At 40.4% G+C, this 11860-nt stretch overlaps 1 protein-coding gene across 3 annotated transcripts in view; it reads right to left on the bottom strand.

Moving 5' to 3' along the window:
- Positions 1 to 10683, bottom strand: part of arhgap17a (Rho GTPase activating protein 17a) — a 29543-nt gene extending 18860 nt beyond the window's left edge. For all 3 annotated transcript variants that reach the window (XM_040135001.1, XM_040135002.1, XM_040135000.1), the window contains exons 1-2: positions 10148 to 10683; positions 1504 to 1543 (exon numbers count right to left, since the gene is read on the bottom strand). In XM_040135001.1, coding sequence (XP_039990935.1) covers positions 1504 to 1543; positions 10148 to 10200 — 93 coding nt within the window. In that variant the 5' untranslated portion in view covers positions 10201 to 10683. The remainder of the gene's footprint in view (positions 1 to 1503; positions 1544 to 10147) is intronic.
- Between the last annotated feature and the right edge of the window lie 1177 nt (positions 10684 to 11860).

The raw sequence follows: 11860 nt of genomic DNA on the forward strand, positions 1-11860 counted from the left end.
TACAGAAGAGGGTGGGGAGAAGAATAATAAGAATAGAGGGTGTCAGACATTGTGGCTGTTCTCCAGGCGTGACGCAAAGCCAGCTGAGTTTGTTTGAACATCTATGATGCCTCCCATTTGTACACAAAGACAACCTTAATCGCTGGAATGTCTTTGCTGAGCAGCCAGTAATTTGTCCAGACCCCACCTGCTGTCTGCCTCAGACGGCCTCAGGGACTGTAGATAGTGTTCCCCCAGGGAAATACATGCACCAGCAGCTTTCACACATTGTGCTTCTCAACTGCATGTCACCAACAGTCCCATTAGTCCCATTTCAACAACGCGCGACTCCAGCTGAATCCACTGATTAGCAATCTTTAACCAAACAGGAAGAACTAATGAATGATATCAGATGCTGCTTGGTTAGCATGAAAACTTTACCTCTGGGCTTTGTCAGCACATGGTCCAGCTACTCTTTAAGCTTCAATCAGACAATTTTCCGTCTATGTCAGTAACGAGATCAAAACTAAGTTCTGCATGTTCTCTTGGAACATTGTTTTGGTGTTCTGTATCCAATACTGGCCTCTCACACTGGAACACTAAAAACAAGTTAATGTAGACTTACAGTGTGAGTTTCCTGGGAACAACGAAAAGCAACAGGTGTTAAGAACAGAAAACTAAAAAGTGTTTGTGAGCAAATATGGGCTGAATCACTGTTCTATGAATCAGTAACTAAGTAGTAAAATTGGTGTTTTAATGTGTTCATGGTGGTGTTTATGTCCAAAGTTGCAGATTATTACTAAGCGAAAATGCATTCATGTGTAATTAAGAATGACATTTTTCAAGGTTTTCATTCCAACTATAAACCGCACAAAGCCTCATCAATGATTAATATACCTACGCGCCAAAGGGGGGGACTAATAAGTGAAATTACACTACAACTGAAGTTGTGCACCAAAGATAGTCAGTGCCTACATGACAGGAAGACAGAATTAAATTCTAATTTTACCTGTTTGATTATACATTTGAAAAAGTTAAACATAATTTTAAACGCCCTTTTTATTTTTTGCATCACACTTTGTAGAGATATACTAAAACCAGAGCTTATACTGATATCAAATCAAAAACAAAATCTTGGTACCATGTTTACACTAACATAAACCGGTCGAACCAAACTGAGAAACACTATTTTTGAGTTATGAATGTTCTGCGACATCCTTTCTGTAAAGCCACATGAGTTGGTTCATAAGCAGGTACATCTGTTTCTGCACAGGCATGGGGAAATCAACAGAGGGCTTGCCTTCTTTTCAATACCTGCAGTAGTATAATGTGAAAAAAAGTGGTTGCAAAACAATAATATTGCATTGTGCCTAATGCATGTCCAAGGTGGACACATATAACAAAACCGTTTTGTCAAATGTGTTGTTTTGATTCCACAGGGACAAAAAAAAAAATGCTACTGCCCAACAGATGTTAACAGTGTTAAGAGCTGGTCAGAACTCTACAGTCAGATTAATGATTTACCTGTAGGAGGTCATCGCTGAGGACTTCCGTTTTCTCCGCTCTGTGGGCAAGAAAAGGCAACAGAGAGCATACAGATTAGCACTGACAGACAACAATACAAGATAAGCAGCTGTACTTCAATGTTGCTCTGTGCAGTCACTGTGAACATATCTGCCAGACAAATGTCAGTGCTCCAAAAGACTGGCTTCTACACTGAGCTTCAACGCTAAAATAGTTGCAGGTATTGACCAGGGTATCTGTGGGAATGCTTCAGGAGAGGGTGAGTCTATTTGGTTTGTTGCCATGGTTAAACAAGGCCGGTATCCAGGCTGGAAGCCAAGGCAAAACCTGACTCTCTTCAGACTACAGCTGCAGCTGCATGAACCTCTTTTTTTTTTTTTTTTTTCCAAAGTCATGAACTGTGACAAGCCTGAATTCTATCTGATAATAAACAGATTCTGTTCAGCTAACTGAGAAAGAATCACCAGAAGGTAAATGGACTGCACTTATATAGTGATTTTCTAGTCTAATTGACCACTCAAAGCGCTTTACACTACTGCCACATTCACCCAGTCACACACACATTCATATAGTGCCCATACAGGTGTGTTTCTGTTGCTAAACAAGCTTTGATTTTTGAGCCAGGCTCGTGGTGTCGTGCACAGGGTAGCCACACAGCCCTGCTCTGCCTCAGCCTATTAATAGTGAACTTATAGTTGGATTTGAAGAGGTCAGACAGATTAGATTCACTTAAAGGGAGAAGGCTGGGAAACACAGACTCAGCTCATACTGCTTAGCAACACCTTCACACAGGCTGGTGGTCTCTGTACCTACGGGGAGGAAAAAGCAACACTAAAGTCAGAGATTGAATGACTGGAGTCAAGTTTGGTGCTATGACTTATTTGCAACTATAAAACAGACTCATTCAGCAAAGATGCAATTTCTAGATTGTAGTATACTTGCAGAAGGACACTTAAACACCTGCTGTATCTTTATTTTTTTGCCCGGTACAGAGGTTTTATTATGAAGTAAATACATCCAGCTATACCAATACTTTGATGCATAATAGTTTGTATAAGGGCAAAAAATTATTTTATTGGCCTGTTCATCTGATGCACTGATCCAATTTACTCTACTGATACTGATACCTCAACAAAGGGTAACTGCCAACACGCAATACAGATCCGATACCGGTGCTCAGGAAAGATGAGAAAATGCATATTAGTTACTAGTATGTCTGCTTGCATGCTCTAGCTGTAGGGTGACACACAATTTGGTTAATCCAGAACTAACATGGGAATTTATCATCATCAAACAAACTTTGTTAAACTTTGACCATGGCTGGTAAGTGTCTACTCTAACAGTAGTCAGTCAGGCAACTGCTTCCATATGAAGACATCTTACTTCTAGTTAGATCTAGACCTGACAATTTTAATCACCCACACTTTTGATAACCGATTAATTCTTTTAGTCAATTTTGTAAGTAAAATTGCCCCAAAATTCACTGGTTTAGTTTCTCAAAGGTGATTTTTTGTCCATCTCTATCACCTTTTACATTAGTAAACTGAATATCTTTGGGTTTGGACTGTTTGTTGGGCAAAACAAGACATCTGAAGACATCACGTTGGGCTTTTGGAATGTGTAACAAGTATTGTCAGACGTTTTATAGCTTAAATGATCAATGAGTCAATCTAGAAAAGATTAGGTTAGGATTTGGTTATATGAAGTTCAAGTGAGCCAGTTCTCAGAGCTCTTTAATGTGATTTAGTGCTTTTACAAAAGTCCTGCAACACTTCTTTGGCTGTAACCTTACACTGTATTGAAGCTTTCTGTCTCCATTCCCTGCTTCTCCCATTCGCATGACTCTGTTGTCAGACTTTCTGTTTCTTTACTTACAGCCAAAATTATGACAAGTAATATTGGTTGTGTTGTGTCTAGCCAATGTAAAACAAGTGTAAGCTCAGCCTCCTTTTTGGAGGGGCCTGTAGACAGTGGCTTGTCTGCATTTTGGGTAACTGGAGCTCTAAATGAAGCCTGGGCCCTCCTCCAAAAACTGCTTTCTATGAACTATAGTAACCTTGTCACAGCTGCTTTCAATTACAGTACAGAGGCAGGGAGCAGGGAGAAACAGAGAGAGACTGGCAGAGAGGGGATGATAGTATGGGGGTTAGAAGAAAAGAAATACAAATAAAAAGATTCTGGGGGTTTAGGGTTAAAGACTCCTAAAAGTGCCAAACCAGAATAATCTAGGGGCTAGAGTTGACTGGAAAGAGTTTCAGTGGAGGAGAGCCATAGCATAGCTGGTGAGGTCACACATGCAGAGTGAGGACCAATAACCTGCAGAAACCTACTGACAAGACTTCCAGCTAGCTGCAGAAAAAAATGTGAGCCCACACACACATACACAACGTTATTAGAAAGCCACAGTAAGGAATCCATGTTATGGTGTAGTCTATATGCTGAAGAGCTCTTCACGTGGTCCTGTTGAGGGCCTGAACTTCAAAACCAGTGTATTTGTCAAGTAGACTCATCCTTTCATGAAAACATTCCTATAGATCACACACACACCACCTGTGCAAATTGGTCATTCAGTATGTTTATATGCAAACAAATAACTTATCTTCCTGCATATGTTCTGTTTGCTGTATGTTCTGTTCTGTTGACTTGGTGTCCAGAGGGAATGTAATATACTACAGGATACATGCACATAGGAATATGCCAAGAAAACTGAGTTAATACTTAATATTTTTCACAAGTGATGAATTTCCACAGCACCGCAACATAATTTTTGTATGATGCAGTGAGACTTGCACTTTAAAAGCGGTTTTGTAATTGCTGAAAAAAAAAAAAAAAAAAAAAAAAAGACATTTACTGTTTTTCCCACCACCACTATCCATGCTGTTCAAACACACCACTTTACATCTGGTCCACTTAATGACTTCTGTGACTCATGAGCTAAATCTAATCAAAACACCAAAGGAAACCAGACTAAACTGTACACATGCCAAGAGTAATACAAAAGCTTGAGGAGTGATTCAGCTCAATCGATTGAATTCTGCTTTCTGATGCGAGCAAGAAAACAAGGGAAGGGGGGTTCTTACGTGATATTTGAAAAATACTGCCCTAATCTGGTTGGTAATGGAATGATCGGAGTGCATGTGAAGATACTTCTACAAGGAGCTGTTAGCTTGCATAAAAGCAACACTTGTGGGAAAAAAACCCCAAAAAGCACCGTGTCACAGAGGCAAAAATAGGCTATGTGCAGGCTGAGCAGAGGACAAACAACAAACAAAACAACAATTGTTTTGCTGGCATCAGCTGACCTACAGCGAATAGAGCTAACCCCATCGTGCCTCTCTGAAGCAGGAGCCTTTGGAGAAAAGTGTGTCACTGCGCACTGCATGTGACTTCTTAACAACAAGAGATCCTCCCTGCACACTAGTTCTGGCCACTAGTTCAGAGTGGTAACCATGACGATCTACTATCAAGGTGGAGGGGGGAGTAAGTGAATACGGCAGCGATAAGCACAATAGAGCGGCTGTTAGAGGGCACTCAACACAATCAGCCGGCTGAGGAGAAGGGAGGGTCTACCTCTTATGGCTGCAACAGTTGGCAGCTTAAGGCATAAAGTAATGGATACTGAACCAGATGAAAGGAGGGAGCTGGGATAATAACTGAGTGACTCAGCCCATACAACCGGTTGTATGGGCTGAGTGTGTTTCTATGAAATAAAAATACATGGAGGCTAGACTAACCTGTTCATCTTGACAAGGAAGGATGTTTCCTTCCTGGCAGATAATTATTTCTCAATATTTGAACAATTAATAACTGTGTAAATAGACAATATTTAAGTGTATGGTAATGTTTAGGGTTGGAACTAATGATTATTTTCATTATGAACTAATCTCTATATTTGGTCTCAATTAATCACTTAATCATTTTGTCTATAAAATGTCAGAAATAGTAAGAAGGAGACATCAAATATTTAACTGTTTTGCTTTTAAAAAACTGACTCAGATGATTCACTCAATTATCAAAGTCATTACCGATTAATTTCCTTTTGATTCATTTATTTTTTGAACAACTGATCGTTTTAGCTCTATGGTTGTTAGGTTTTAAGAGGAGCCCTGTGTTAATTTGTCATTAGAGGTTTTAAACTAAATGATATTAAACAGGTCAAGTCAAAACTACACAACAGTAAGTAGTTTTCTGTAACTGAAATGAATATAATTATTGTGATTAGAAGATGCCCATAGTCATTCCACTTATACTTTTCTGTCTTTCCAATTTATTATTCGGATGACAGGAGAAATTACTTTGACAAACAAACCTAGGCTAGACCTTACAGGTCTAGTTTATCACTAGCAGTACCACAAAACACATGATGTCCAACACACCTCATTGTCTTTGCAGCACTGGCCTGGTGAGACATCCGGGAACGCCCAGAGTCACCTATCCCGGTTAACTCAACCGTGACATTTTGTTAATCCCTGTGGGGAAACGGTCTTTTCAACTTCACTCCATCTAGAATTAATCAAGGACTTCCAAACACAATAGATCTGCATTACATTGCATAACACTGAGCTGGGAGAATCACTGTTGTTGTTACATATGTATCAAAAAGGATAATACAGCTGTTTATCATGCCAGTGACTGATTAACTATGAGAAAAGAGAAAAGCTCTGATGAAAAGTAGTTGCGTTCTGTCACTTCACTTGCGGTGCGGGGGGTGAAATTTCAACTATTTGTGACTTTGCTGACCCCACTGTGGGAACCACTGAGCTACAGAACGGGGCACTTCTAGTTAAAACAGATTCCAAATTCAGTCAATTGTGACAAGCTCATCATTAACTGACTGAAGTTACTCTGGTGTCCCAAAACACCTACCTTACCAACCCACATAAACTCAAAGTGAGCAGCAATTACACTAATGTGATGTGTGACATATCAGGGTTGCCTGCAGGAAATATCTTGAAAGCAAATAAACAGATTTCCTAAAATGTCAAACTATTGCATTAATAAGCTTAACATTATATTTCATAAAATTGTATGATTTCTTCTGATGTTAGCAGAAGCAATCTTTATTTCAGGTGAGGCAAGGCACCTCCACTATAAAGCAGTGTGGGAAACCCTTCATATGTGCGAAACGTCACAGTGAAATGTTCTGAAATGTTTGCGACCAACCAGCAGAGTGACTTCTTCTAGCTGCTAGTTACTAAAACCTCTTGAGGGGCCTAAGACAATGACCCAAGCTGGAAGGACAATTTTGTAACAGCTCAAGTGCCCCAAATAAACTCTGTATTACTGGTCCACTTGCATATGTCTCGAGTCACACAGACTTTGAACTGCCCCTTATTAGCAGCCTCTGTGCACGATCCTTGATTGGACCACATCATGTGAATCAGTGACTGAGAAACTTATCTAAGGCTGATTTCCTGACAATCACAGGTGACGTCATTATCACAAGCAAAACAGAAAAAATGCAAACTCTTAAAAATCCGCTCTACAGTTCCACATTCTATTCTCATCCTTGATCTGCAGAGCAGGATTGTTAGCTTATCTTCTTGTAGATAGTGGTTATAGCCTATAATACTATATTTATGTGTTATCTCCTTTAAAGGTGTTATTATCTTGCCACATTAACCTGCAGGAAAGATGTGTGTATATAGGGCCAGGAAGTTCAAAGATAGCTCACGGATATAATCTTCGCAAACAGATCCCAAAAATCTTCACCATGTTCCCTGGCATGAATCACATGTTGTTTTTCCCTGCACCTAAGTTTTACTCTCTGCCCATCAATTTTCCCAGCGCTCTCTCTCTCTCCTCTTCTCTAGAAAGCACTAACATGTCTCCGGGAGTCAGTTTCCTGTTTGTAGAAGAAGAAGGAGAGATTTCCTCAGAGCGGCTGCTTGGTGGACACAGTGTTCTACCTTCACACAATCACAGGAACCCAGGGGGCAGCGGAGAGGTCCTTTTGCACTCCAAACTTTTTGCAGACGTAGATACACAGGCAGGCACAAACTTAACGGACAAAGCAGAGTGTGCTTGCTTGCCCTAATCCAACCGCTGACAGATCACTCACTCAGAGGGGCATGTATATGAGAGCACAAGGGACTAACCCTACATGTGCATACAAAGGAGCAAGAAACTACTGCATGCACACACACGCACACACATAAGAATGTCTGTTTTCTTCATTACACTCTCTCCATTCTTAATTTACTGCTGGTACAGTGCAGTGAGGGAATTATGAGAATTCCAGCTGCCCTGCCTCCCCTGGTCTTGAGTCCTGGCTGCAAGAACATTATTTAGGCAGACTGTCTTTGTAGACTCTTATAGTGTTCCCATCAAATAAACTACAGGGGTGGCGAGATGGCAGTTACTATGTTTAGTTCATCTCTGCCAAAAGTCCTATTTCTGACTCTCTAATAACAACTCCCCCTGGTTTGTCTGCTTACCTGTGATTATTTTCAGTTCATCTATCAATATTTTAAACTAGTCGATGTATCATTTAGTCTGTAATATGATAAAAAATAATTACTAAAGTTCAATAAAAGTTATCAGAGCCCCAAATCTTTTAAAAATGTTTATTCCTCTGATCAAGCGCTATGGCCGAAACATAATTTTGTAATGGCTAAAACAGAGTTATATCAGAGCTTTATTTTATGTACTCCCTTTAGGATGATAAAAACGGCAAGAAAGAAGTAAATTAACTGTTGGTCAGACAAAACAAGACATCTGAACGTGTCATGTTTGGTGGATTTGGTGAAATTTGGTGGACATTTTTCAGTACTCTCTGACATTTTAGAAACAATCTAATTAATCAGTTATCAAGAAACATTAACAGTTGTTGCACCCCTATGCTTTCTTATGTATGGACTTTGTTTTTTAAATTATAAATGTGGGGGATAAAATATATTTATATAAAGGCAACTCTGCCCCAGTCTACTTAAAAATGACACATCATTGTTCCCAGCCTGTCAGTGATTTTATCTGGTACCATCCAGGGCAGGGTTCACCCGCTATCCGCCTGAGGTGCCAGACATTGTTGACTCCCATGTACACACGCTAACAACCACTAAAAACAAAAACAAAATGCCAGACATCATAAGAGCCAAACTCCCATGATGAAGACAGCCTCTGACATGTCTCACCCTCTTGTGCAAGGCCAGGCTGCAGCCAGTGCTACTTTAGACATCCAACTACAGAGGGACACTGTGTGTCATCAAACAACAACATAATGGCACTAGATAAAAGGCCTTAACACAGCAGAACGCATCCTCATTGTTGGGATTTACGCTCTTTTTTGAAAAAATAGATCCATTCACCTATTAGCTTCGACTCTGCAACATACTTTAAGTTCAGAGGGAGAGAATGCTTGAAGTGGAGGCAGTCAGATATTTCCATCACTTAAACACATTGATGTATTTTTTATGCTTTAAGTTTGATGTGTGGTTGAAGCTGGGCGTTTAATGTTTCACTAATGGAGAGGCTGTTTCTGCCACTTTATCAGCACAGAGTGAAAGTGAACCTTGCTGAGTTGCAGATTATATAACAAACTCATCCGGTGCTTTACCGTATTAGTCCTATCTCACTCAGTTCCCATCTTTTTCCTTTAAGATAGTGTCTGACCTCTGCTGCACAGGAGCACGTAAGACCAGTCATGGACTGAGCAGGCCTGCTCCCTGGCTACGCACACACCAATATATTGTCATTGTTTGGTGTATGTTATCGGCAGATTTCAGCTTCGAAACCGTCATTGTTGTTAGCCCAATAATATTTTTACCTGTCGTTATTTGACCAGTTGAGGAACTAACATTTTGATTATCTTTTATTTTCCTATATGTATAGGAAAGAAAATTCAATTAGCCAACATAGGGGTGGTCTGAAATCCTTGCCCTCTTGTGCATCTCCTTACACAGAGACTCTTGCAAAATTGCATTCTGGTATTTGTTGTTTATGGTTGGAAAAATGTAAATTATCCATATCAGCTTCAAAAATGTCTATTAATACATCCCTGAATCTGTCCACCATGCCCCATGTTTTTCAAAATTCCCAACACACATCTGCTATCTTACCCAGCAGGTAAACTTTTAGAGCAGAATAAGCCCCCCAAATGCAAGGAAGTGATAGACCCAACTTAAAAATAGAGACTTGGCGAGATCAAAATGCCCCCCCCATTGGACTCCTGTCTGGTGTTTATATCCCACTATATCAGAGAGTGGCAACACTGCATTGATGGCCGATCCATTCTGTAAAGCGGGACATCTGGTTGGGTTTAGACAGCAGTATGGACGCTTGCACACATCAAGGAAAGGATTTAACACTCCCCCCATCCTTTTTTTTTATTTATTAACACTGTCATGTCCTTTAGCCTTGTCGTCAGCTATTAAAAGCAAATGGCTCAACAACGAAAGACGGTTCTTGTCAACACAGCCTCCGCTGATTAGGTTTTTTCTAATTAGTTCGTGTGATTTTCTTTCTTAAACAACACCTCACAGCCATAAGTGCTAGAAAGCGAGTTGAGGAAAAGTGAAGTGAATGGTTAAAAGTCGGATTAAATGGACAAGCCTTGGAAGTCAGGTCAGAAAGACTAAAAGAAAGTGTGTTTGCTAGGTTGCTGGTGAGCTTCAAATCAGTAAACAACGCGGACCTCAATACTTGCCTGCCAACTGTTTGATTGGCGAGCTGTTTCATCCGATTGAACTGCTTCTTCATTTTCGGTCCTTTGCCAGTCTGGTCTTCCGAAGTAACGCTTCAAAGCTGGGCTTTGGTTTGTCATGAAGTTCGCAAGGGCCTCTCCCCGTTTTAATTTTCCAAACTGTCGCTATGACAGGGAAAAACAAGCGAGAGCCATTGAGCCCAAAGCCAATTAAAAATAGTTTGTAGCCTCGCTAGCCTCTATGCTAGCCTTTCCCAAGTGGAAATTCTAGAGAAAAGTCCCAGGTGGGGGCGAAGGCATGATCCGCGAACCTCTTTTTTTGTATCTTTCCGTACATTAAAGTCTCGAAGTGAGCCCTGACTAACTTTCACTGGCTCCGGCGGCTTTTCATGGCTCTTCTCGGCTGCTGTCTTGACCGTTAGCCGACGAGCTAGCGTTACCGAGCTGGATAATCCGTCGGCCGCTTTTTCCCCAACGCAGAGCTGGGAGCCGAGTGAACAGCGGCGGCGACTCACCTCTGCCACTGCCAGCATGCACACACACACTCGCACACACACACACGCACACACACACACACACGGGGGGGGGGGGGCAGCAGCAGCAGGAAATAAGGTTAGTGCACCGCAGCTGTGCATCTGCCAGACAGCACCACCTCCCCCTGGACACTGACAGCAGAAACCCACTCACTTAAGGAGTACTGTAGTTTTACTGCAGTAAAAAAAAAAAAGTTCCATAAGATACTCGAACTCAAACTAAAAATCCTGAATTCATAATTTTGCTCTAGCAGGTTGACTGTTTATCAGTAGTACTCATGCAGGAGAGTGCACTAACCTGCCCTAACCTCTAGCAAAGCAGAGTGTATTATTGGTATTAAAACCTATCATAAGCAGATTTTCAGAGTATCCACAACAATCAGACCATGAGCAGAGAAAACATTCTGCATTGACACTGACTAAATTAAAGTGTCAGCGAACCCCAAAATTGTCCCTGTACTTGCAGTGGTACTTACTATATTGCACAATGCATCAGCCATCTTTTTAGTTTCAGGCAATAACTGCTTATAATTGTCACTATCCCTTAAATTGTTGTTCAATCCTGGGAGATAGAAACATATGAAAGGCTGTACCCTAAAGTGAGGTTTGTTTTACATTAGTCAGGTACTGACTAATGTAACTTGCACACTCTGGGATTATCTAAAGGATGTATTTTTAAGCCATAAGTGTGCATGCTTTTATATTCATTTCGGTAATAATATCTTCTTCCACCAGTTTCAAATAGATAAATACAGTATGCCATCTAACCCTCTGTTTGTGGTGGTTAAAGGGAGCATACAGTATTTCCTTTACTTGTTTTCAGTTGATGCAACAGTGTGACAGTCATCATCTTACAGGAAAACTTTAAAGTATCCACCCGCTGTAGCAAAAAATTTTGTGCTCCCAATATAGAGTGATTGCACAGTTTTAAATCTTGAAAAGACACGTGGTCGTATAAATAAGGGAGGAAGTGGCAATGAAAAAGACCAAACATCCTAAAAAAAATTAGTAACTTCGTATTTGATATGCACTTAAGCTACAAAAGAAGACAGAAAGTCAATTTTACCATACTCAGTGGATTCAAATGTGACACATCTGATCATTGAAATTAATTCCAAATTTTTAAGAACTCATAACAAAATCATTTTCAAACACTGTTTCAAATGGGTAATCCTTCTATTTG

This window comes from Xiphias gladius, chromosome 9 (assembly GCF_016859285.1).
Source record: "Xiphias gladius isolate SHS-SW01 ecotype Sanya breed wild chromosome 9, ASM1685928v1, whole genome shotgun sequence".
Taxonomy (NCBI): domain Eukaryota; kingdom Metazoa; phylum Chordata; class Actinopteri; order Istiophoriformes; family Xiphiidae; genus Xiphias; species Xiphias gladius.